Source organism: Marmota flaviventris, chromosome 12, assembly GCF_047511675.1.
Source record: "Marmota flaviventris isolate mMarFla1 chromosome 12, mMarFla1.hap1, whole genome shotgun sequence".
In the NCBI taxonomy this organism is placed as follows: domain Eukaryota; kingdom Metazoa; phylum Chordata; class Mammalia; order Rodentia; family Sciuridae; genus Marmota; species Marmota flaviventris.
The window spans coordinates 100,302,596-100,330,588 of record NC_092509.1 but is presented as its reverse complement, the minus strand read 5'-3'; the positions used below and the strand labels follow the sequence as shown (position 1 = coordinate 100,330,588).

Genomic DNA, 27,993 nt, shown 5'->3' with positions numbered 1-27,993 from the left:
TAGACATGGCTTATTTAAATTAATTTGCAGTCTTGACTGTGACAAGAAATAAAGGACAGTGGCCTAAGAGTATCTGCATGAGGTCATCTTGGGCTTCCAGTTACCCAAGTGACAGAGCCTAAAGGAGAAAGCTGGAGGGAAGTGCCCGCAGGATGTATTGTGTGGCTTTTCTCAGATGAGAGATTTCCTTGGAGGATGGAGAGCCACCGTAGGATTGCTGCAATAGACTCGTTTAGAGTCTGGCATTTCATAGAAGTCCCCTTTCTGTGGCAAACTGATCTAGTTTGGGACTTTTATATCTGTTGGACTCATTAACTCAGAATTTTTTTCATTTCAGTTTTTGGAAGCGTTCTAAATTTATCTGGCATAGGTGAAAGAATTTGAAGTTCTGGGTCCTAATTCTTATATCTTCAGGCAAACCAGGTCAATTTTGAGAGCCTTTATTTCACCTTTCATATGAAATTATAATAAAGAGCTTCTGACAGTCAGTGCCACCCCTGGGTTGGCTTTCAAGGCCTTTTCTTTACTGGCATTTGAGATAAGCACTGGAAACTTAGGATGAGAAAGAACTGATCTTCCTTTACTTTGAAAGAGTGAAGGACCTGGTCGTAATTAAAATACAGGAAGTAAAAGTAATTGAACCCTCAACAGAGCAAGCACAGACATTTAATGCAGGCACAAAATGTATTTCATGGCACTTACTTAACTCTTCTTGATCACCATTTAATTTCTAAATGCTATAGGGAATAGAGAATTGAATCAAGTGCATGCCTTCCTTAATTATCATGTTCTTGGTCAAAACTTCTCTGGCTTCATAATCTAAAAAAGCTCCCATACCCACCTCATAATTCTCTATTCCTTTATATTCCTTCATTTTTCTTCAAAAATGCCATTACTACTTGAAGTTACACTTTATGTCCTTCCATTTAATAATTGTTACATCTATCACCTGTTGTAAGATGGGTGAAGCTTAGACTGTTATCACTCTTGTTCACCACTCTTGTCTCCAGCACCTAGATTGGCACCAGGGTGTAATGCAAAACATGGTTTTTAATGAATCAATCAATCAACTCACAATGTTGGCAATAAAAAACAGTAAGGACCATCTTACACACATACATACATGTTTCAACTTATTCTGCTGGGCTTTTGGCCATTCTTTATTTTCCAAATTCTGAAGGACTAAATAATTCTACTTTTGCAAATGTAATTACTTCATTTCTATGAAATATTGTATAGATATTTTACACTCCCCTAATAGGGCAGAAGTTAAATATTAGTGCGTATTTTGTAAACAAGCAAATCAAAGCTTAAAACACTGTGCCTACTATGGCTGCCTAGCTAAGGTAAGGGTACAGTGCCCCCTGGAGCCTAACCTGGCTGATCTCTAATCCAACACATTTTCTTCAATTCCCTTCACATGATATGAAATAAAACCCATTCTTATGGATTATTTCCAGAGCTGACCTTATTGCATTTTATTTTTCACCATTACATTTTTTCTTGGTTACCAAGTTCCACCTTTCCCCACAGTCCTCTCTCTGTGTTTGCATTTCCTCCCTGCAGTTCCCACCTGCTCACATGCACCTGACCTCACAGGAGAATTCAAACATGGTTTTAGAGTCTGGCCAGCAGTCGAGAAGATGAGGTGCCACAGTGGGGTCTTAGGGAATGGGAGAAGTCTTATGAAGTACACTACAGAGAGGATAGTGACAAACTGAAGTTAACCTTGGGCTTCAGAAGCACTAATTTTACCATACATTATTAATGAACTCAGTATGCAATTCTCCTCTGCCCAAGAATTTCTGGAGAACATGACTTGACATCTCTGCATCAGTCTCAGGGTTCCACCTGGGATCTGATTGTCCCATTCCCAGGTCCTGCTGAATCCCTTAAGGACACCAGGTGGAGGTGACAGTGACAAGAGCATCATTCCTTTTACTGTTACGCTTTGCCCTTATTAGTCCTTAAGTCACAATCTGCTATGCTGGCCAACTTCCCTAGGAATTCAAGGCTCTCTCCTCCTTCTTTCCTCATTCTGACAGCTGATACGGGCTACTCATTCATTTTCGGATTAAAATTTTTATTTTATTATTATTATTATTATTATTATTATTATTATTTGGGGGGTTCTGGGTCATTTTCAGATTTTAGTAGCAGTTCCTGATGTGCCTTTCTGCTCCCCTGCCTCAGGGCCTCCTGATGTCGATCAGCCCTGTGAGCCGAGCTTGCAGGCCTGGAGTCCTGAGCTCCACCTGTACCATATGAACATGACGGTGCCCTGCCCTGCAGAAGGCTGTAGCCTGGAGCTGCTCTTCCAACACCCAGTGCAAGCCGACACCCTCACCCTCTGGGTCACTTACCTCTCCATGGACTCTTCCCAGGCACTCTTTGATACAGAGATCTTGCTGGAACACCAGGAGTCTGTGCATCTGGGTCCCTTAGACACTTTCTGTGATACCCCACTCACCATCAAACTGCATGTGGCTGGGAAGGTCTCAGGGGTGAAAGTCTACACCTTTGATGAGCGAATGGAGATTGACGCGGCCCTCCTGACTTCCCAGCCCCACAGCCCCTTATGCTCTGGCTGCAGGCCTGTGAGGTACCAGGTTCTCCGGGAGCCACCCTTTGCCAGCGGCTTGCCCATGGTGGTGACACACCCTCGCAGGAAGTTTACAGACACGTGAGTTGGGTTGCAAGGCCTTCCAAATCATGGGGCTTCCTGAACCTTGGGAGTCAATTTGATTACCACTTTTTAATTTTATTTTTTTTTTTGATTTCCACTTTTTAATCTTCTGATATGCATTTAGCTGGAGAAATGTTGAGAATCTCAGGGAGGATTTTATTCTCAAGTGGCATGTCTGAGATGAAAAATATTTCCCAGAGAGGGACAAGCAGATGTTCTGATTGCTGAGGCCATCATTATGATTAAGGGGAAAGGAGGTTAGTATATGAGGTCTTTGAGTTGGACTGAATGTACTGGCCAAGAGTAAGTTCATCAGAATTAGATTCTTCGGTCCCATGACAATTTGCTTTCTGATTCTTGCTGTAGCTTTCTAACAATCTGACATGGCTTCTGTAAAATTCACAAGTTACAGTCTACTCTGCTATAGCTCAGGCTACAGGCCCTGCAGGCACCAAAGTCTGCCCCATGACTCACTCACAACGTGTGTTTCATTCTTTCCCCCTTTTCTCATCTCTCCCTCTCTCTTCTTATTTTCTTCTCTTCCAAGTCTCCTTTCTCTTATTTCTGTTCTTTCTTCCTATGCTTAGTGAGTTCTGCTGTGTTCCTGGCACAGTCTGCTCAGTGCTGGGGACACAGACTCAGATAAGGGGATTACCTACGAAGAATTCAACATCTGTACTTGGAGACGGGTATCTCCAAAGACAAATTCCCTTCACCTCATAATTCCTTAGAGACTGCCCTGAGGGCAGAACAAGGGTAAAATAAAGTTTTGTCAGAGGTGCTATATCAGTTTTTGCCATGGTAGAAATCATGACAAAACATAGTGACTTAGAACAGCTAGCGTTACTTCTTATGATGCTATGGATGGGCTGGGTGTTCTAGTCTGGATGGACTTGGCTGGAGCCAGATGGCCTGGGATGACCTCGTGCACACATTGGAAGCCTCAGCAGAGACAGCTGGCATGCTGGGAAGATGAGGGCCTCTTTCTGCCTGGTCTCTCAAGTCCCAGACTGGGCTGCTTCTCATGGTGGTGGAAAGGTTCCCAGCAGCAGGGAGGGCAAGCCCCAAGTGGCCTGCATGTCTCAAATCTCTGCTTTATGTTGCTCAAGACAATGTTCCACTAGCCCAAGTGAGCCATACAGACAACTCCAGCTTCAAGAGCTGGCAAAGTAGACTCTCAAGAGGGGCATCCTGCATGGGGTGGCCTTTGGCACACTACCACAGCTATAAAATCTAAAGAAAATGTTCATCTTAAGCTCCAATACATTTTTCTTCCCATATTTGCTCTTTTAATTAGAGCTCAAAGAAGGTAAAATGATGAAAAACCTAATGCAAATGGGAGAACATATAGACATATCACAGGTATATGTACAAAGAAAAATATCACTTTTGAACTTCTCTAACAAGTCAGTTCACATGGTGTTACATGCATATGCACATAGTGTTTAAGGCTAGTGACATCCCATTTTATCGATAGAAAACTGAGGCTGAACTTCAGTTTGGTTTGCAAGCTGGTGAATGGCAGACTCAGGATTTAAATTTGATTTCCCAACTGAATTGCATTTCCACCCTGCTTCCTCAATTAGGACACTGCCTTTTACAAACTCAGAGCACTGAAGGCCTGCTGCTAAGTTTTCCCCCAAGAACAGTAAACACAAGCCTGTGTTTCCATCCATCCTTTTCTCGGCCACATAACAGTGTCCAACTTTTATTCATGGTTGGACAAGAAGTCTCACAGAAAACCCCTATAAAGGGAAACCATCAGCATTGATTAGAATATAAAATAAAATTGATTTTGCTTTAAAAATATCCAGCACTCTTATGAGAAGCTTGCTCCCCCACCCCCTAAAAGGAGAGCTAATTTGAAAATTTAAAAGTCTTTAACATTTGAGTGTCTTTTCTATTAAAATTCCTAAAAACCAGTACAGAGGTTTTTAAAGGTATTTTTTTTTTAATCCCAAGACATTTCCTGTTTGCTGTTGCTACATCAGGTGAGGGTGGGAAATCTTTGTGGTTGAGTTGAAGAGTCTGTTAAAGAAAAGAGGGTCTGAACTGGGGATATAGCTCAGTTAGTAGAGTGCTTGCCTCATGTGCACAAGGGCCTGGGTTCAATCCCGAGCACCACAAAAAAAGCAAAGAGGGTCTTGGCTTTATGGCTGCCATGAATGGCAGCCTTAGCAGTCCCATGAAATCCTGTCTTCCTAGGTAGTCTCCTCCTGCCTTGACTTTGGTGGTAGATTTCCAATCAGGGAAAGCACTGGGCAAAATTAAGATGAAAGCAGAATTTGTCTTTGGAACTAGAAGCTCCCTTCCAGAACTTTCCCCCTTCTAAGTGCCCTGCCTCTCACTTTCTCCACCTGATATGTGTACTTAGGCTTTAGATAGTCTGAGAAACTCCCTCCATCTCTCATGTCAACTGCTGCAGCCACGTTCCTGGTATTGTAGATAGACATTAATTTAATGCATTTCTAACCATGAATTTTTGCCTCCTCAAAATGGTGATGGGAGGTGTTCTTACCTTCTTCTCTGAGATAGTTGCTCTTACCCCTAAGGGTACGTCTCCTTAAGACAAGAATTCCTTTGAGAGCTAAGAGAACTATAATCCACACACCCAAGAATGGCCTCAACTGAGCCCATATTCCCCAGCTTTCCTCTCCAGGCTGATTACTTTGAAGATACAGAACGCTGGTTTTCCAATGGTTGTTTTGTTTTGACTTGGTTAAAACACTCTTCACATACCCTTCTTCTAGATTGTCTGGGACATTTACCTTTTGTGTTAATTCAGCAGACATTTATTGTACATCTACTATATGAATATTAAGGGAATATAGAAATAAATATGGATTCAAACATGCTGCTTTATACAATTTTCCCCTGATCTTTGCTTCAGATAATTGTGGTATGTTTAATACTTATGTTCCCCATAACATTTCACTTACATTCTTGAAAACCATCTGCAAAAGGCCCATTTTTAGGAGGTCATGGTCACCAACCCATTGGTTTCCACAGGGAGGTTATACCTGGGCAGATGTATCAGTACCAAGTTCAAGCTGAGGCTGGATCAGAATTGGGAGAAGCTTCACCTCCTCTGTACCACATCCACGGTGCTCCTTACTGTGGAGATGGGAAGGTGGCAGGGTAAGTATTATGTGTGTGGGAGTATGTGAGCGAGGTCATAAAAGGTTTAGCCTCCAGTTTGAGCTTGGCTTGTTTAGATATGTAGAGACAAGGCCCTGGGTGGTTCTAGTGTTAAGATTACAAAATCTGGGACCTGGGATGAGCTTGAGAAGCCACTGACACCTCTTCACTTTCATCTAGAGCTCATCCCAGAGCATTGGGATATTGGAGTTGATTCTCCAGGGCTCCCCTTAAAGCCTCAGTGAATAACTGTGGCACTTATTCAGGGGAGGAATTTATGCAGAAAGCTCCATGTCAAATGATGATGAAGGGGATATATTTTGGACCAATGGCCCACCCTTACTAATAACCCTATACTAATAAGTTGTATGATTTTGATTTTACCAAATGGCTTTGAGCAAAGTGAGTTGCTCATTGGACCCCTGAAAGAACTAATTAAAATGTAATTTCCAGCCTTTCTGTAAACATCACCAACATAAAGATGGAATACACCTCTTTGGTTTCTTAACATACCATGTTCCTTTCTTGTTGTCCTTCAATATCAACATAGGGAACTAATTCATTCTGTTTTCCAATTTTAGCACTGAAAAATCTTCAGTCCCAGGAAAACCGGGGCAGTTTGTCACTCTACATCAGAGTATCCTTAATGCACATGTAGCCTGATTTGTTAGTTATGTAAATCTTCTGGGAGGAGGAGGCTGGAAGGCCAGTTACTATGATTTGTCTTAGAGTCTTCATTCTATTAAGGTAGCCTATTTTTAATTTCCCAAACCAGGTGAACGGCCCTAATGGGAATCAATTCTGAGATCCCATCCCATCATTTAGAAATCACTGAACATTGTTTATCTTTTCAGTCTTCTAAGATCCTTAAGCTGTATGTAAGTTTACTCCTTTGCATACAAGTATAAACACTAAACGTTCCCAGACCTCTTTCAGACATGGAAGCAAATGAGGTCACTTCATTACACAAACCTTGCTAGTGCACTGCCTCTCCCACCTCAGCCTGCTATCGCATCTCCCCTGCTCAAATCCAGTTTCTCCCTGGGGATGCTTCCTATGCACACAGAATGAGACCAACTGTTGCTATTGGTTTCCATGTTCTGGCTATCTCATTTCAAGCCTACAGCCCATAAGTCAAGGTGTCTGGGTGGCTGTGTTCTGACTGCTGCATTGGCAGAGCCCTCCTTGAACAAAACACTCTGCCTTAAGTAATAGGCTTGTGAAGGCCAATCTCTTATGTAGCCACCTTGAGGCCCCAGGGTGTCACATTTGCTAGGTGTTGTGGGGCAGAATAGTGTGCAGGACCTTATTCCTAACTTTATGTATTCACATTTGCTCCTGTGTCTTGAAGTAGCTTCAACTGAGGCAGCACTTTTTGACTACTTGGTTGTATAAGTTCTTTGTCAAAATACACTTTTCACCCTATGCATGTACCCTCCCTCTGTGCGGAGGAAGGACTGCTGTGACACCCAGCAAGAAGATGATCACTGAATCCTAGCTCTGCCTCAGCTGGAAACACCCATTACATGTAAATCAGACAGGAGCCAGACAAACCATCCCACCCACCTGGTACCACTTGTCAACAAGACTGTCAAAACAGGCACAGCAAGCCCCTTGGAATTTAGAGCAGCCCCTCAGAAGATGATCCCTTGGTGTGTGTTTCCAGCACAGGAGCTGCCAGCCATATGTGGCTCCTGAGGCTGTGAAATGTGGCAAATACAACTAAGAAACTGAATATTCGATTTTATCTAACTTTAAGTAATGTAGTTTAAAAACTGGAACTCAATTCAGTTATTAGAAAACCTTTAATTTAAAGACTTGGGATAACTTGGGTGGGTGAATCTACTCTTTCAACTACATATTTTATGAGTTCTACATAAAGATCAAGTATTTAAATTGGAAAAAGAATGTAACATACCTCAATAATTTTATACTGATTACATATTGAAATGATAACATTTAGATATGTTGAGGTGGCTGTAATATTACTAAAAGTAATTTACCTGCTTCTTTTTACTCTTCATGGCTACTAGACAATTAAAAATTATCTGTGACTTTCATTATATTTCTATTGGGCAGCACTGAACAAGAATACACAATATGCATAGATTATCTTCAAAACAGAAATATAAAAGTACTGCCCTTCAAGATTGTGTTCTAGATGCCATGTAGAGAAACATTGATGTGGGTCAGTCCTCTCTCTATAGATGAGCTGACTAAGGTGCAAAGATTTCGGAGACTTCTCGGGGATCACTCATCCGATAAGGTCCCTAGTGTAGCCTCTTTTCATTGAACTCCATTGCCTTATGTAGAAAAAGAGTGTTTTCTTAAATTTTTTTTTATTTTTATCCTTTCTTCCCTTAAAAGCTTACCATTTAAAACATGGTTATTACACTATTGCATCCATTGTACACTTCAATTTCATTTTAAAGCATTCTCATAGGTTATTATTTAATTGTTAATCCATCCCATGAGATATATTTTAAATAATGGTTGGAGCTATTGATGATGTCCTGTGTCTGAAAGTCTTTACATATTACAAAATTTATTTTGATGGGTTAAAATACGTATTCACTTTTGGACATGATGAAATCAAGGAGAAAAATGGCACCATTTAGAACAGTCAAATTTTAGTTCTTTCATAAGCGCTCAAACCACACATGTCTTGTCATCAGACATGCTTCATGTTTCCTGCACTCTAAACTATTTTACCCATCTCAATCCCGGTGTAGTTATATGAGTTGTATTAGCAGGGAGGTCCAAAATGACGTTGTTCTCTCAGCATTGTTTCTCCCTTGAAATATATGGTAGTTTCCACCAGGTGGTAGTAGGGAGTTAGAACAGAATTTGAATCTTTAACAGATGTCCTGGACTGAGATATAGCTGCAATGGGGCCACCACCTAAGTCTCTGGGTAGTAAACAGACCTGAGATTTGAGTTCTGCAAAACTGCGACTTTTGCAACTACATCTAGATGGAAAAAAACAATGAGATTAAAATATAAAGAAATGTCAGATAAAAATGAATAGAAAAAATCCACATGGGATTTTTTTTAACCCCTCCCCTTTTCTTAATGGTCAAATGATTTTTTAAGTTAAATTTATTTTTAACTGATACATAAAGTATAAAATGTACATACTAACGGGGTACCATGTAATGTTTTGATACATGTACACATTGTGTAGTGTTTAAGTCAGGTTAAGCATACTTTTATCATTTCCTTATGGTGAAAACATTCAAAATCCTTTCTTCTTGCTTTTTGACTATAGAGTGCATGATTATTATTGATAGTTACTCCACTGTCAACAGACACCAGAACTTCTTACTGTAACTAGTGCACACTGATTGACCTCTCCTATCCCTCCCTCATCCCTCCATTGCTTAGCCTCTGCTAACCACCATTCTATTCTCAACTTCCATGAGATCAAATATTTAACTATTTTAGATTCCACATATGAATGAAATCATGCAGCATTAATCCTTCTGTGACTGGCTTATTTTATTTATTGATCTCTAGTTCTATCCATGTTACTGCAAATGACAGGGTCCTGTTCTTCTTTGTGGCTGAATAATATTCCCTTTTGTATATGTACCATATTTCCTTATTCTTTCATCAGTTAGTGGATACTTTGGTTGTTTTCTGGTTTTAGCTGTTCTGAATAGTGCTGTAGTGAGCACAGTGGTACAGATGTCTCTTTGGCATACTGATTTCATTTTATTTGGATACATACCCAGTAGTGGGCTTGCTGGGTCATATGATAGTTTTATTTTTAATATGTTGAGAGACCTTTGTACTTTTTTCCTTAAGAGGTGTGCTAATTTATATTTCGACCAACGTTGTGCAAGTGTTCCCTTTTTCCATATCTTCACCAGAACTTTATCTTTTGTCTTAAAAAAAATAATACTCAATCTTACTGGAGTGAGGACATTGTGGTTTTCATATTTTCCTGGTGATAAGTGATGTTGAACATTTTTCCATACAAGTTGGCCATCGGTATGTCTTCTTTTTAGAAATGTCTATTTAAGTCTATTGCCATTTTAATCAACTTATTTGTTTTGGATATTAACTCCTGGTCAGAAGCATAGTTCACAGATATTCTCTCCCATTCTGGAGGTTATCTCTTCACTCTGTTCCGATTCATTTACTCTATACCAGTTTTCTTTTATGTAATCCCATTTGTCTATTTTTGCTTTTGTTTCCTGTGCTTTTGGGGTCTTGTCCAAAATATCCTCACCCATTCCAATGTCCTGAAGCATTTCCCCTATGTCTTCTTCTTGTAATTTTATGTCTTACACTTGTCTTAATCCATTTGGAGTTGATTTTTATGACTGATGAGGAAGAAGGGTCGAGTTTCCTTCTGCCTGGGGAATCCAGTTTCCTAGCACCATTTATTGAAAAGCCCTTTCTCCAGTATGTGTCAGCACCTTTCTTGAAAATCAGTTGGCTGTGTTATGTGGGTTGACTTCTAGGCTCTCTATGCTCTTCCATTGGTCTGTGGGTCAGTTTTATGCCAGTACCATACTGTTTTGTGTAGTATATTTTGAAGTACTATGCCTCCTGCTTTGTTCTTTTTGCTTAAGATTTCTTTGGCTATTTAGTGTGTGTGTGTGTGTGTGTGTGTGTTTTCAATTTCTTTCACCAATATTCTATAATTTTCATTTTAGAGACCTTCCACCTTTTTGATTAAATTTATTCCTAGGTATTTTATCTTTTGGTAGCTATTGTAAATGTCATTGCTTTCTTGATTTCTATTTCAGATCATTGACTAGTAGTGTCTAGCAATGCTACTGATTTTAGACTGTTGGAACTAATAAGTTTAGCCAAGTTGTAGGTTACAAATGAATAATTTCTAAGACTATTCATCCTGGGGTTAGTAAGCCTTTTCTAAGTTCAAGATCCTCTACCAGAAACACAATAAGAACTCTCCTGGGGATTTTCTAGATGTTTCTGAGACATGGGCTACTTAACTTCTAGGAATTTCCACAACCCACTGAGCATACCAATAAACAATTTTTGCTGAAATTGTATCACTTTGAATGCATTTTTTCCCTGTAAAACAATTCTCTTAACTCCTGCTGTACCCAGCTTGACTTATTGTTATGTAATGGGGAGATTTAAGAAATTAAAATGATGGTAACTGAACAGGAAAGAGCATTTTGAGTGTGTTTATATATATTCCTAGGAGCCTGGGAGAGGAGTGTGACGATGGAGACCTGCTGAATGGAGATGGCTGTTCAAGGACATGTGAACTAGAGAAAGGCTTCAACTGTGTTGGTGAGTTCAGGGGTTCCTGGCAAGAATTATAACTTGTTTTTAGAGGCATCCCTGGGAATTATTTTTGTGAGTCTCTAATATCTTCTAACATATAACTTAATGTTAACAATAATAGCAATGACATTTTATATTTCCATTGTATCCCAGGCACTAAGTATTCCACATATATTATCTCATTCAATATGTAGCATGATTATGAGGGAACTGAGACATAGATGGCTTAAATAACCTGCATGTGCTTATTTGCTAGAAGTGGTCAAGTCAGGATTTGAACCAAGGGAATACAGCTCTAGAATTTCAATTAAACCACATTAGTTTTTTGTTGCTGTGACCAGAGTACCTGATAAGGACAACTTAAAGGAGGAAAAGTTTATTTGGGGCTCACAGTTTCAGTGTTCTCACTCCACAGTAGTCCGACTCCTGCTCTGGGCCTGAGGTGAGGCTGAACATCATGGAAGAAGAGGAAATCTGCTCAGCTTAAGGCAGACATGAAGTGGGGGTGGGCACACTTGCATGAGGAGCTAGTTACATAAGGCATAACCCCCAAAGGCATAGCCTACTTCCTCCAGCCATGCCTGACCTGCCTACCACCCAGTAGGCCATTCAAATTATTAATCAATAAAATGGGTTAATCTACTGAGGAGGTTATAGCTCTCATCATTGCCTAAAAAAAAACCTCAATAATTTTATACTACTTACATATTAAAATGATAGCATTTAGATATGTTGAGGTAGCTATAATATTATTAAAAGTAATTTACCTGCTTCTTTTTACTCTTCATGGCTACTAGAAAATTGAAAATTATATCTGTAACTTTCATTATATTTCTATTGGGCAGCACTGAACAAGATGATACACAATATGCATAGTTTATCTTCAAAATAGAAATATAAAAGTACTGCCCTTCAAGATTGTGTTCTAGATGCCATGTAGAAAAACATTGATGTGAGTCAATCCTCCCTCAGTAGATCTCTTTATTGGGGACCATGTTATCAAAACATGAGCTTTGGGGGGACATTTCTAGATTGAAACTATAGCAAACTATGAGGTTTTAGTGTTTCCTGGCTTAATGTTGCCAAGGATTTTTCTTTGGCCCTCAAATGTAACACTAAAATGTCAGATAAGTAGCACAATGACATGGATTCTACATACAAATAGGGGTAGGGAAACATTCCAAGCCAAAGAGAGTGCAGGCTGACTCCCTGAGTCTGTACTTAATGGATAAGCTCAGAAGGACAACAGAAGGCCATATCATTTCAGTCCAGGAGAATCTCTGGTGATAGATCATGGCGAGATGACTCTGACTCCAGACCCTTGGGCCCGGGAGCCAGTCTACAGCACTTCTCCCAATTCTGATGCAAGCCATTGCTGAAGGTTTCTTCAGTGCGGTATTTTCCATCCCCAGAGGCATGCATTACAGCAAGTCTGTGAAGCACAACCATACAGCAAAGTTATTTTAAACAGCAGTGTGTTTAAAAACACTTCAGTGTCTCCAAATCTCAAGATGAAGTAGGCTATGATTTCAATTATGTAGAATTTATTAAGGTTTCAGGTACATATAGAACGTATAAATATCCTTGCTCTCTTGAGCAAGAACTAAATTGTAGAATGTTAGTAACCATCCATCCATCCATCTATCTATCCAAACATTTGTTCAACAAACAAATGCCCACAATGTACATGTATTCAGTAGTAACACAAATTCAGTGCCCGTCATATGCAAGAGTCTTGAAGAGAACTGATACGTTAATGATACTATCTAGCTTCACGCTCTTATAGAAACCCCTTCTACCAATTCCTGAGGAAGAGACCCCTAGCTTTTACTTACATAATTCAAGAGTGCAGAATGCCTTTAGCTTTACTATTATAAATTTTTCCCTCTTCCAGTCTGTAAACTGAGGCTCAGAACATTTAGGTGACTCATCCTAGGGCATACAACAAGGTCTCTGCAGAGCCAGCCCTGGAGCTCAGCTTTCCTGTGTTCAATCAAGTGCATTTTCCTTGCTATGAGACTACAGAGGATACATTTTTTTCCCTGTTTTATTTGACTACCATTCAGATATTTCAAATGCCTCCTCATTACTCTCCTTGCCAACCCAAACATCCCCTCATGTGATTAGGTTTCCAGACCCTTCCCTCTCTACCCCAAACTGGCATGCTTTGTGTGGTCAATGCCCAGAAAGGAATCCAATACTCCAGATGTGGTTTGGCTGTGCAGAATACCCTGAGCTGATTTCCTCCCCCATGTGCACAAGTATTTGTTAATGCCACCTCTCTTTGCATCGTTTCTTTTTGGTAGTTACATAGTGGTCTCATATTGAAAATAAACATACATTCCCCAAACACTGTGCGGCTCAAGTCTCATTTAACCTAAGAGTAGATTTTACTTTTTCTATCGCATTGGATCCCATAAAGTTTGACTCATATTTCCTCAGCTTTTAACTCCAGTAAGACTATATCTAAATTATTTTAACTATACTTAAATACTATATTTAAGACTATCTTTAAATTATTTACTGGGTAAACTTACAGCAGTGTGTTCCACCATTAAACATCTTTTTCAGGGAATAATAAGCTCATTTTTTGTTAAGCATATAGTTCTATCTCATTAGTTTTTCAAAAGATTAGATTTGAGGGCTGGGGATGTGGCTCAAGCGGTAGCGCGCTCGCCTGTAATGCGCAGGGCGCTGGGTTCAATCCTCAACCCCACATAAAAATAAAAAATAAAGATGTTGTGTCCACCTAAAACTAAAAAATAAATATTAAAAAAAAGATTAGATTTGAAGCAACCATTGGAAATATGTCTTAAAAGTAGTCTATTGTTTTCAGATAGATTTGAAAAAACAACATGACAGCAATTTTAATTCCATGTTTAAAAATAATAGACAACAGGAAAAAAGCAGTCACTGGGTTGTAAATAGAAAAACATTGTGTGTGTGTGTGTGTGTGTGTGTGTGTGTGTGTGTGTGATTACTATAAATAAAGAGAGAAAGATGGGAATTATATGGGAAAGTCCTTCCAAAGGTACTTTGGGGAGAGGCTGGGGTAGGTCATAGGTTGGATGGAATGCAGGAGCAGAGGGCCTCAAACAGCATGGCGTCTTGTGTAGTGTTCTGCCTGGGCACAGACATAGAGTCACCATGGAGCTGAGCTGCTGACAAATCACTGGAGTAGCCCCATGGGCTTGCCATGAGGACATACAGACAGAAAGCCTGGTACAGTAACAGTGAGCTTTAGTAGTGATCTTACTGAACATGCATCTTGGTGTTGATTTTGTATCAATCTTGATCTTATTTTAATGTCTTACTATTTAGGTAGGTATGAGAAATAAGAACCATGCACTTAATATTAATTGTCCAGTATCTTGGTTCAAGAACAACAGAACTTAATCTATGGCTTCGTAACTGCTTCTCAGCTTTCCACCTGTGGAGAAAGCAAGCCTGCATGTCTGTGTGGAGTCAGTACTCTTCACTTAGCGGGAGTTACCCTGAAAGTGCCGCGCCTGCCCAGGGCCTGCAAGCTTGCTCTGCAGCCACCAGCCCCCCACAGTCCCCTCTCACTTGTCTGCTGCCTCAACAGGAGACAGTACAGAGCCACAGGAGGAAGTGAACCTGCCCCCGGGGGCAAGCGTGCCTCAGCAAGTCACGTAGATGTGCTGAGACTCAGGTTTCCCCCTAAAGAAACACGCAGAAACTGCACACCTCACGTGGTTGTCCTACATGAGAGAAAGAAAACACAGGACACCTTATAAGCTTCAAACCCATGTATCTAGTTTCAAAGCAATTACATGAGAGAAGCACTATCCAAAAAATGATTAAAAGAAATAATTCAATGGACAACCCTCTTAAATATTTTAATATTTCAAAGACTATAAAGGGGATTTAAGCATATAATACAATACTCCACTTTTTGAATTCTTTGTTCTTTTTCTTCCTTCTTTTGTACCTCCAACTTCCTCTAAGTATTTAACTTAAAATTTCTTCCCACACTCGACCTACAGCTGCTTTTGTTCTGCCTGTCCTCTCTTCCCAGTCCCTACCCTTTCTATGACTTTATCATGAGGTGGATTCTAATGAAAGGAATGAGAAAGGAGCCTTCTCCCTTGGAGAGGTGGTATGTGTGTTTGGGGTGGACGCTAGGCTACCTGGCAATCACCGGACCTCAGGGGGCCACAGGAGAAATGCTGCAGCACTCTCATGTTGACTTTTTCCCCACGAAATATAAAAACACTGTCATACACATTTCTCGGCAGGGGAACCAAGCCTTTGCTACACGTATGAGGGAGATGGGATTTGTGAGCCTTTTGAGAAGGAAACCGGCATCAGGGACTGCGGCCTCCATACTCCTGAAGGATACTTGGACCAGTGGGCCACCCAGGCTTTCTCTTCTCGTGAGGACAAGAAGAAGTGTCCTGTCTCCCTGGTAACAGGAGAGCCTCATTCCATGGTAAATGAAGCCAGATGAACTGTTTTATGAAGTGAGGCTTCCACATACTTAGTGGGCACTCACGTTGTATTCTGGATTTTTTTTTTTTTTTTGGTACTGGGGATTGAACTCGGGGGCACTCGACCACTGAGCCATATCCCATCCCCAGCCCTGTTTTGTATTTTATTTAGAAACGGGGCCTCACTGAATGGCTTAGCTCCTCGCTTTTGCTGCGGCTGGCTTTGAATGGGGGATCCTTCTGCGTCAGCCTCCCAGTGCCACTACGACTGGATATTCTAGATTTTGACACCAAATTTTGTCCTCACTAATCTCAGAACATGTTAGGTGAAAAGATTCCAGATTAGCCATGAAGTCCCTCCCTTTGCATTCACCCCACTTAACCTCCCTGGCTTCATCTAGGGACTTCTGATTCCAAGGTAGACATGCATCTCACAATTTCACTCATGAGTACACATGTCAGAAATTATAGTTGGGTTCTGTGTTTGAGACAATTTATCTCAAAATAATAGAGAACAACAGTAAGGAGTCAGAGGACCTGGGTTACACTATTGGTGATGAGTAATGGCAAGTTACTTATCTTCTCAGGACTCAATGAATATGTTAGTATCTGTTGCATTTAACTGAAAGATTTAATATAAAGATCCAATAAGATTTAAAGTACATATTAAAGATCAAAGTACACTGTTATTTAAATGATAATCATTATTATTGGAGAAATCCTGAAAGCAAATCCTTGGGTATATAGTTGCTGAATATCCACCTAAATAGATAGGACATCCTCTGTGGACTCTTAAGATGTTATACTGACCTTTATAAATTATAGTCGAATACTAAAAGAAGATTAAAGGTTCTTGACTCTCGGGTATCATTCTAGATGCTTCCACTGCCACATAGACTCCTCTGGTCATCCTAATGATGGGCAATATAGTCTTTTCACAGAAGTGAGAGAGTCCTTCAAGCATTTCAGGCCAGAATGAAATCATTGCATTTTATACACAAGGAGACATCCCCACAGAGACTGTTCAAGGCCCCACTTGCCTCCTAGATTCCAGATCTTTCATCCTTGGCTTGCAGTTTTCTTCCTTCTGCTCTTATCATGCCTGCTGCTCCCCTTCCACATGAAGTCAGCATTTTAAGCAGAAGAAGGCTGCTAGCCAAAGGGAAATCGGCACATGCCAGCAGACCTTTCCATTTGCAGGGGAAATGGCAGCTTTTCTGGAAGTTCAACACTGTAAGCTTTCACCCATGTTATTGGTCAGATCTAGGCCACTTTGTCAAGCTTAGTGGTAAGGAACCCTGAGTATTTATGAACTAAATAAACTTGAACAAAATTGGAGTTGGTTAATAAGAAGGTAAAGGGAAATAGATCTGATCAGGCAACTAGACTTTTCTGCCACCCTCTCTTTGCCTAATTTGCCATCTTTCTCCTTAGATTTCCTGCCTAGTGACAGGAAGCTAGGGAACTTGGAGATTCTAAGTTAATGACAGCTCTCTCAAGTGGCTTTCAGTCTAACCTGCTGTCTTTCCTAAGTGAAGTGGAAGAAGTGTCCTGGAGTTTTGCTTCTTGTCTGCTTTATTCAGCTGAATGCTCAATGACTCCCTCACTCATTTGAGGGCCAATGGGTACTGCATGGTGAAGACCTAACCATTATCCCTGAAAGACTTCTATGGCTAATCTTTGGAACAGTTACCTGAAATCTGCCAGAACTATTATTTGGGCAAGATCCCTAGTGCATTGAGAGTTGTCATTATGTTTTTCTATCTGAGCAAGTTATATCTTGAGGCTAACAGAGAACATTGAGAAATTCTACATTGAGAAAAGTTTTTCTTCCAATAATGGAACTATTTCCTAATAGTTAGGAGGAGAGTAACAACTTGGTTTTGCACTGAAGACTTTTATTGTCTTTCCTTCTCTTTTACATTCCACACTTAAGTTTTGATTGAAATTGCATTTCAGATTTGCACATCACACCATCCAGATTTACCCAAGCAACATTCCCTTCCTGGCTGGTTTCCCTGTGTTACCAATGGAAAAAGACCTCAGGATGAAGGGAGTGAGCAGCCAGAAGGTATCCTGGAGAAGGAAGATGAGGTTTGGCTTAAAGTAAGTGGCCCCGGTGCTTTCTGTGAAAGTTATAGATAGGAGTGCACGTGTATGCACTTACACACCCGAGTGCATGTGTGTGCGTGTAAAATTGCCATTTGAATTGTTTTTCAGGAAATTTCCTTTTGTTATCTCCAAGAGTTTATATCTTGAATTTGTTTTCACCTCTTTTTAAATTTTGGACTTCTGTCCACATGATCACTGTATTTAAGTGGCATGCACACAGAAAAGTGCAAAAATCAGAAACACACAGCTCAGTAAATTTGGAGGAGTGGAACATGCTCTCTAGCCACCCCATGGATCAGCTATTCCCAGCTCTCTTGTGGCCTTGTCTATTGTTAGGCTATAGGAGTGTCAACTACTTTTATTTCTATCACCATAGATTAGTTTTGCCTATTTAAACTTTATTAGAAAAACTTTACCTCAATATCCCTTGTGTATGAGTCTTTCTCATGCAACTTAATTCTGACTGCTTGCCCTGGTGGTAGTGTTCATTTTCAGTGCAATGCAGTCTTCCAATATATGAACTTGTGATACATTTTATTGTTCTAATGTCCATATTATTGGTTATCTTCATATATTAAATACTTGGATAATGCCTAGTTTTTCAGTTTTTACTATTAAAAACTGTTCTGCTATAAAACTTTGCTGTGCATTTCTTTTAGTGAACATATGTAAACTGATGAATATATTTAGAAATGATAGATCACTGATAGGCCAGCTTTGGTAGATAATCCCAAATAATTTCCCACAGTGGTTGTACTAATTTGTACTCCTACCAGAAGTTTATGTTTTAATTACTTCACCTTTTCATCAGTACTTAGCATTTTAAGTATTAATTTTAGCCTTTTGTTGAGCATGTCAAGGTATTCCTCCATGGTTTTCATTTGTATTGCATGGTTAATGAGATTGGGAACTTTTATATTTATATTGGTCATCTGTATATCTTTTTCCTTTTTTTTCTGAAAGGCAAGGTCAGGTCTTGTGCTCAATTTTTTATTGGGTTGTGTGTCATTTTCTTCTTAGTTGATATGATATTTTGCCATTTTCTACGTATGAACTCCTATGCAACTCTTTGCTCTTTAGTATCTTCCAGCACCTCCTGAGAACTGTACCTCGCTCTTAATGACGTCTTTAGACAGTCTTTTCTTTTGTGGTAGGGTTGAAGTATTTTGCCTGTCACAAATTACAAAAGTTCTGCTTTCCCATATTGTCTTCTGGAAATGTAATTGCTTTACCTTTCATGTTCAGGTTTACAATTCATCTGGGATTTCTGTGTGTGTGTGAGGTAGGGATAAGCTTATCAATTTGCACATGTGAAAAAATATAAATGCAATTTTGTCTGGGATTTCATTAGAGCTATAAATCCATTTGGAAAGAATTTTCATCCTAAAACATTGAGTCTTCTAATATAGTCCTTCAGTTGTTTAAGACTTTAATTTCTCTTATTAACATTTATGGTCTTCTGAGGAAGAGTCAAATTTTATCAAATGCTTTTTCTGCATTTATTGAGATAATCATCTTATTTCTCCTTCTTTCTATTAATATCCTGGCTTATACTGATAAATTTTAAAACATTAAACCAACCTTAGATGCCTTAGGAAAAAAACAAACAAAAATCAATTTAGGGGTGATGTATTCCCCTTTTGAAATTGTGCTGAAGTCTGTTTGAAGGCATTTTGTTGTTCTTTCCCCTGAGAGCTTGGCTCCTAATTTTCTCCATTCTACTGTTTTATCAGGTTTTATGCTCAAGACTGAGTGTGACTCCTAACATAAGTGTCTTTCTTTCCCACTCCTCTGGAATATTTTGTGTAAGGTTTTTGTTGATTTTTAAGGTACTTACTCATTGAAGCTATCTGAGCTTGGAATTTTCTTTGAGGAAAAAAAAATAAATAATAAATTAAACCAACCCAGAATAAAATTCTGCATCTTAAGAAGATTCCCAGGTGATCCACATGCACCTTCAATTTGGAAAACACTGTTCTGTGATATATTTATCCTACATTTAAATACAACTAGTCATCTGAAAATATTTTTTTATCACTTCTTGGCCTTCGGCTAAAATCAAGTGAAAATATTCTCTCAAAAATATTTACTAGACAAACTTTAGATAGGGCAAAGAGAAGGGAGGAGAAGGGAGGGAGCATGGGGGTAGAAAAGATGGTGGAATGAGATGGACATCATTACCCTAAGTACATGTATGAAGACACAAATGGTGTGACTCTACTGTGTATACAACCAGAAAAATGAAAAATTGTACTCTGCTTATGTAATATGAATTAATTGAACTGCATTCTGCTGTTATATGTAACAAATTAGAATAAAATTTTAAAAATTAAAAAATAAAATAAAATTATCTCTGATATCCTAAAAAAAAGTTTTAAACAAACATAGGAAATTTTAGGTTTTCTATATCTTCTTAGACCAATTTTTCAAGTTGAATTTTTCAAATCATTGGCCTATTTTTCCCCCTAAAATATCAAACTTACTAAGTTTGTTATGATATTTTGCTATTTTTTGTACTATTTCTATGTCTCTGGGATATATTTTTTCAAGCATGCTATTATTAATTTGTATGTATTTTTGTTCAGTCTTGCTAAGCATTTATCATTTTAATAAGTTTTTCATCAATGTGTCTTTGCAATCAAACAAAGGTATGTATGCTCTTATTTTTCATTATTGTCTTCCCCTTTGTTGTTGCTGTTGTTTATTTTTTTCAGTGTCTGGTGCAGGATACGCAAGTGCTGTACCTCTTAGCTCCATCCCCAGCTCTATTGGTTTTCCTTTTATGTTTACTTTTAACTTGCTTTCTTTTTCTACTACCTTGAGATTATGTTTAAAATGCTGATTTTTACCCCTCCCCTTTATATGTCATTCCTTTAAGACCTACATTTCTTTGGAAGCACAACTTAGCTTCATTCCACAAGTTTCCACATACCTTATTTCTATTACCATTCAGTTCAAGCATGTTTTAAAATTTTGATTGTGATTTCTTTTATGACCCTTGAATTATTTTTAAGTGGGTTGTTTAACTTGAAAACATTTTTTGGATTTTTGGTTACCATTTTTTTGATTTGTCTTGGTACTGGAGATTGAAGCCAGGGTGCTTTGTCACTGAGCTACATCCCCAGCCTTTCTCATTTTTCATTTTGAGACAGGGTCTCACAAAGTTGCTGAAGCTGGCCTTGAACTTGTGATCCTCTCTGTCTCTGCCTCACTAGCAGCTGGGATTACAGTCCTACACCACCATGCCTGGTTACCTTTTTGTTTCAATTACAGATATTCTATAAATCAGTCTTTTTAATATGTTTCAATCCTTTGAAATTTGTTGAGACTTGAGTTATGGCCAATACTGACAAATGCTGTTTATAAAGAAATATGTAGTTAGCAATTGTCAGACGCTATGGCATTCTGTGTATTTGGGAGGTCAAGTTGGTCCATCATGTTCTTAAAATTTCCTATATCATCTTCATTTTATATATATTTCCCCAATATTTTCTGCATTGTTTCCCTCAGTCCCTAAAAGATGTATGTTAAAATCTTCCACCAAAATCTTGGATTTGTCTATTTCTTCTTTAGTTTTGTCCTTTTTTTAACTCATACACTTTGAGATTATCTTAGTGACTATGCAGGCAGTCCTAAATTTACCTGATGGTGTGGGAGGACCTCCAAATGACTATGAGGCTGAAACTGTGCAAATCAAATGGTAGTCCATGGGAGAAGCACAACCATTTCATGACCTATAAGTTTTTTCCACAACATGAAATGCTCTCTTACTTTTCAGTTATACATATGTCAGGCAATGAGAAAACAGTGAAACTACTATTTCTTTAGTTTACCATCAGTCAAAACGTTAGAAACATGGAGAATTTAAGCGTTGCATTTCCTTGTTTAAAAAAGAAAAGTTCTATAAGTAGCTGGAACACGTCCTGCCTTTTTTCTTACCATGCAACATACATTGCAAAGCCAGCAGTGTCCCTGTGCCTTGGTGAATCATCATATCCCTTGCTACGCAGTTTTTGGCCCGCTGTTCTTCACACTTTCACTGTTATGCATCATCTGTGAGAGTTCCTTTAACATGAACTTTTCAAATTGACATTGTTTCCTCTGGGATGTGTTCATTCTTTTTGTCAAAACTGCTTTTCTGGTTCGTGATGACAATTCCACTCACTGAGTCTCTCAGGCTGTGTGTTGAGAGTCTCTTGAATGGCACCAGTGTCAACATTCTCAGTCAGTGATTCCTTCTACGATCTGTTTGCCATGGATCACATTTCACTTGTAGCATTATCAAACTTTGCTACAATTTCATCCTTATTGGTCAGTTCTCTCTTTTGATTATCCATGTTCACAGTATCTAGCGGTGTATCGCTGGGAGCAAGAAATCAGCACAATGATATATTTAGTGTCTGTGTGACCCAAATAACAAATACCTAATGACCAGTCAGTGACAGACTCTGAAAGAAGTGATGAGATTGGTCAGGGGTCCTGATGCCCATTTGTTATTTGCATGGAGATATTTGGATTAAGAGGCTAGAAGTGATGTTCGTACTTCATTCAGTTGCAGTTCATATAATGTGCTAACTGAAGTTTGAATCATGCTGTTGAGAGACTGGTTTTAGTTAAGAAAATTGTTATTAATGTTATTATGGATATGGGAACTGTGTAAATTGGAAACAGCCTGTATATAATTTTAGAATTTCTTTATTTTCCTGGTGAATTTTCTCTTTAAAATAAGAAATAGATATTTTTAATATCTAGTAATACCTACATATTTTTCTTATATATTTTTATTGTTTTTGAAGTTCTTCATTCCATAGTCTATTAAAAATAAATCATAATCATTTTAAAATCTGTGTCTGAAAGCACCAATATCTTAGTGACCCGAGCTCCACTTATGTTGACTCTTTCTCTCTTAATTTTCATTCATCTGGTCTTTCTACTGGGGTACTGAATAATGTTTTAACTGGCCCTTGGGCACAAAATACACTGTAGAGATTCTGGTTAATAATACCTTTGAGATGATTTTTTTTTTTGACATGTCTTAAGATTCAGAAAAGATCACCTTAGTCCAATAAGTAATTAAGAATATTGAACTTGTGCTTTTTATTTATGAGACCTAATAGGTTACAGCTTTCTCTTCTGCTGTGGCCTAGCCCTTTGGGCCTCCACTGGAAGCTGGCATTGGGCCCTCCACCTGGACAGTCCCCGAGTTGCAGTCTCTTTCTCCAGCAGTGCATATCTGCCAGAAGCTCCTCTTGGCACTTGGGCCTCTCTCCAGCCAACTTTTGCTTGGCTTCTAACAACCTATTCTGCTAGCCTGGGATATGAAAAGTGCCTCTGAGGCTGAAGTAGCACAGGACATTAAGCTCCTCAGTGTGATTTCTTTTCTTTGGCGGTATTAGGCTCTTAGGTCTTGGTTGCTCTCAAATGCTTTCAAACATTTTTTAACTTAATTCATATTTTATGATTATTCTTGTCAGGAGTGTTTGTTCTATTATAAGCTACTCTATCATAGCTGGAAGCAGAAATCTCCAACTGGAATTCTACTAGTGCACATCAATTTGCTACCTCATCTATTTTAGGTTTGTACCCTATTCTTACAATTGATCCAGGAAAAGTCTTTATATTAGGGGAAAAAAATCTTGAATATCATTGAAAGTCATGCTAATACATAAAATCTATTAAGAAAATATAAATTTCACAAATCCATTTGATACCAAATAAAAATTAGAATGTGGTTTAAAAAAATAAGCTGTTAGGATTTTTTTTTCTTTTTAGAAAAGTTTTCTGAGGACTACAAGAATTTCTGATCCTTTCTTCTTCCTTTTAGTATAATTTAATCTTGATTTGATTCACAAATATGATTTGTATGCAGTGGACCAGAGACAAACTTATTGCACAAGTGAGAAACAGCAGTGATGGAAAACATTAGTTTTGAAAATATCTTTCCAAAATCTTTCATTTGCTAAAATGCTACTTGCCCAATAAGAATTATATCATTGTAGCCCATATTTACTGAAGTAACATTTTCTGTTTTCATTATTTTCCTCTAATCTTGAGCCAGTAGGCCAAGAATATGAGTTTTCTTATATAGCATGAAGCCTGGATTCCTTTTTATTATTTATAATGATACACACATTTTGAAGTCATTTATGGTTTGCAAAGTCTCATAGACTAATTTATTTGGTCCCTACAATAGCCCTATGTGCTTGACAAGGCAAATGTTTTCCAATTTTACAGATGAGGAAAGTAAGAATCAAAGATTCAAAAGTGTTTTTTCTACATGACTGAAGTACAAAATGGTAAACCTAAAGCTCAAATTCAGTCCTCTGACTGGTCCTGTGTTCATTCCTCTATACTCTCTTGCCTCATACCATCAGCATTCATTAAACACCTGCATTATACCAAGCACCTCAGAACCAAGCACTGAGGATAGACAGGGAATGTGACTCAAACAAGGAGACAAATGTAGACTCTAAAGGTAAGGCTTCCTCCCTTTGTGAATTCCTTCTAAATCCTTGTAGGACCATGTTTCTATGAACTTAGTTTGTAGCATTTATTAAGTGCTTATTGTAAACTCTAGATACAGCAAAGGACGGGGGGGGGGGGGGGGGGAAGCATTATTTCTTCCAGAAAGTGTTTTGAATGCAAGTAACATGGACAACAAATGAAACAATTTGAGAAGCAGACATGCAAGAGCTACTTGTTTGGTTCACAGGGAGCCCATCAACATATACAAGATCTTATGTTCATGTTTATTTTCATGGTTGTTCTAAAATGTCTTCAATTTAGAAAGGTCTCACTCAAGCTGGACTGGTTAGCAATCCTAACAGAAACCACCACATGCTCACAGGGCTTTAAACACCAGGGTCTTCCATATCAGTTACCCATTATGGACGTCTGCCTGGAAACCCTTGCTACATGAAGTCTGAAGCCTGTTAACTGTAATTTCTTTCTTTTTTTGTTTGGGTTCAACTAGATAAACACTGAGTATGATCTTAAGCAGAAAATGCAATTCATGTGTCATTTATTGAACTTAAAAGATGAGTATCCCTGACACTATGCAGGAAGGAAGAAATACCTATATTGAAATTTACTGTATTCCAGATATTTTATTATTAATTCTCATAAAAATTATCTTTTAGAAATATAATTTTCTTCATTACTAAATGGCTATCTTAAAAATTAGAGATGATTAACACTTTAGATAACTTAAAATTCAAATTCAGTTTATTCCAAAACCGGTGATTCTTCCTCTCTATAACAGGGGTTGGGAAATATTTTCTGTGGAGAGCCAACTTAAGAAAATTTTTGGGTTCATGGGCCATACAATCTGTGTCACATCTACTTGACACTGCTGTCAGTATGAAGGTAGTCCTGGATAATAATGAACTAATATGGCTGTGTTCTAATAAAATTGTATTTATGGACACTGAAGTTTGAATTTTATATAACTTTCACATTAATCATCATTTTTTTCAAACATTTGAAAATGTAACAATGACAAAAATATTATCTCATAGGCTATACAGGCAATGGGGTCAGAATGGGTTAGATCTAGCCCACAGGCAGTAGTGTGCTAAGCCTGGGTCTATATCATGTTTCCAATAAATGCTATAAGGTATTTATGAGTACTTATTTCCACACTGTGACAATGTCTACTTTTAATTCAATGTAATGAACACTGCCATATATAAACAATATACTGTAATATGAGGGATTCAAAGATAAATGAATTACCATCTTCATCTGTAAGGTGCATATATGGCAGTAGACATATGTACACAAATATTGTAGAAGACAGAATGTCATAGGTTGTGCTACAGGTACAGTAAAGTACAGAACAGACTCAAAAGACATGGCAACTAATCAGAAATAGGGAGGTAAGATAAAGCTCATGTTAGGCTGAGTTTTTCTATTTATCACATCTTAACACACACACACACACACACACACACTGCTGTTGTCATAAAATAGCTTTCAGTTTTTGGGGTTTTTTTTTAGTCAGTTTTTTCACTGCTGTGACCAAAAGACCTGACAAGAACAATTTCAAGCAAGAAAAGTTTTTTGAGGGGCTTGTGGTTTCAGAGGTCTCCGTAGACAAATAGCTAGCTCCATTCTTCAGGGCTGTAGGAGAGGCAGAATGTCATGGTGGAAAGTGTAGTGGAGGAAAGTGGCTCAGGATATGATGATCAGGAAGCAGAGGGAGAGAGCCCTACTTTTCAGGGATAACACGCATACCCCAAAGGCTTGCCCCCAAGGACCCACCTCCTCCCCAGCCCCACCCTACCTGCCTACAGTTACCACCCTTGGTAGGGATTAATGCATTGATTAAGTTAAAGGTTCTCATAACCTCTGAGCTTTCTTGAATTATCTAACATGAGTATTTTGAGGGACACCATAACATTCTATCCTGGCCCCCAAAAGCTCATGCCCATCTCATATTACAAAATAGAGTCCTCAGTCTCAAAAGTTACAAGATTGCCCAAATTTCAAATCCAGAGTCTTCTCTGAAACTCAAGGCAGACTTTTATCATGAGCTCCCATAAAAATCAAAAGTTACATGTATGCAATATATAAAAGTACAGAGTAAATATTTCCATTCCAAAAAAAGAGAAATAGAGGCATAGAAAGAAGGGACTGGACCAAAACAAGATGGAAATCCAGCTGGGCAGGCAAGTCCGGCACCCTCGTCGGCAGCCCAGGGGTTTATTCAGCTCCACCCTATGGCTTTGCTTGTTGCAGTCCACACCACTCTCCATTGGCCTTCTCTGATTCCGGCAGGTTTTCTCAACAGGTATTCCACAGTACTGGCCTTTCTTAATCTTGGGGGAGGTCTCCACTGCAGCTTTGGCTTCTTCCTCACATCTCCTCACATTGCGCTCTCAGGGGCAGCTTGCAGGGATCTGACCCTGTTGTACTTTGCCTGGTCTCCCAGGCTTTCCTTTGAAATCTTGGTGGAGGCCTCCGTGACCCCCTAACTCCAGCACCCTGCATTCCAGCAGAACCAGCGTCTTGGGCAGCCAAGGTCTACCACCATGTTGAGCAGTAGCCCAGCTTCTAGGGACCTTGGCTACAGCAGGCTCTGAGTGCTTGGGTGGCTGAGCATGTTGAGAAAAACTTCCTGGGCACCCCTGTGTAAGCAGGGTGCCCTATGGTCTTTTCTGAAAGGAATTTTTACTTTACAACCTTGAATCAATCTGAGATGGGATGATCTTGCCATTCCCAAGATGCCCTCAAGCCATATCTTCAGTGGCAATAATCTCTTTAACTACCACCACTTCCTTAGCCCCAGTTTTACTCACAGTTTCTGGCTAAACTGCACGTTTTTCAAATCTGTGAGATCTATTTTCCGCTCTTGGTGATCTCAATAAACTTGGCTAAAAGCTGCCAGCAATATCCATGCCACCACTTGAATACTATGCTGCTTAGAAATTTCTTCCACCAGATTAAGAAATCCATTGTCTTTAAATTCAGCCTCAGAGAAAGTCTCTGGACACAGGTAAAAGGCAGACAACTTCTCAGTCAGAATTTAACATAAATGGCCTCTAGTCAAATTACCAATACAGTTCTTCTCTGAAACCTTCTGACCCTACTCTTTACTGTGCACAGTCCTATCAGCATTCTGGTCTTCTGAGCTCCCACCAGAGTCACCCTTTAAGCTCCATTTACAACAATCTAAACTTTTCTAGCTTGAGTCACTGAACTTTCCAAAATTCCTCCCACAAACTCCAAAAAGTTCTTAAAGCATCTGAACCACATGATCAGGTTAGACACAGTAACAACCCCACTTCTTGGTACCAATTTCTGTTTCAGTCAGCTTTTTCACTGCTGTGATCAAAAGACCTAACAAGAACAATTTTAAGGAGGAAAAGTTTGTTTAGGGGCTCATGGTTTCAGAGGTCTCAGTCCATAGACAGCTCCATTCTTCAGGGCTTGAACAGTGGCAGAACAGTGTAGGAATATGCCAGAATTTTCACATCTCCATAACTTCCTGGGTAGAAAATTCCTGTTTTAATTTTTCTGTAAATGTTTCTCCCACTTGGTTTCCCCAATAAATGCACACTTACCTCTGAAGATTTAGCTGAAGGATAGTTTCCTTTATAAAGCCTAGTCTTTCCTGAACTTCCCTCCTGAACCCCAGCTGGCATAGTCAATCACTCCCCACTCAATGCACACGTATCATCATTTCTGCATACTTCACTGCTCTTGTCTGTCTGTCCCTCCTGTGAACTATATGAATCTTGTAGGAAGAGATCATGTGCAGTCCTGGAGCTGTGCCCAGCACTGAGCAGAAAACCTACTTGCAATGTTCAAAATGTTGGGTAAATTAAGGAATAGGTA

General features: G+C 39.0%; 1 protein-coding gene across 1 annotated transcript in view; it reads left to right on the top strand.

Moving 5' to 3' along the window:
* Positions 1–27,993, top strand: part of Pappa2 (pappalysin 2) — a 243,875-nt gene that overhangs the window by 114,493 nt on the left and 101,389 nt on the right. The window contains exons 7-11 of the mRNA XM_027935059.2: positions 2,194–2,683; positions 5,696–5,824; positions 11,007–11,098; positions 15,352–15,545; positions 17,503–17,649. Coding sequence (XP_027790860.2) covers positions 2,194–2,683; positions 5,696–5,824; positions 11,007–11,098; positions 15,352–15,545; positions 17,503–17,649 — 1,052 coding nt within the window. The remainder of the gene's footprint in view (positions 1–2,193; positions 2,684–5,695; positions 5,825–11,006; positions 11,099–15,351; positions 15,546–17,502; positions 17,650–27,993) is intronic.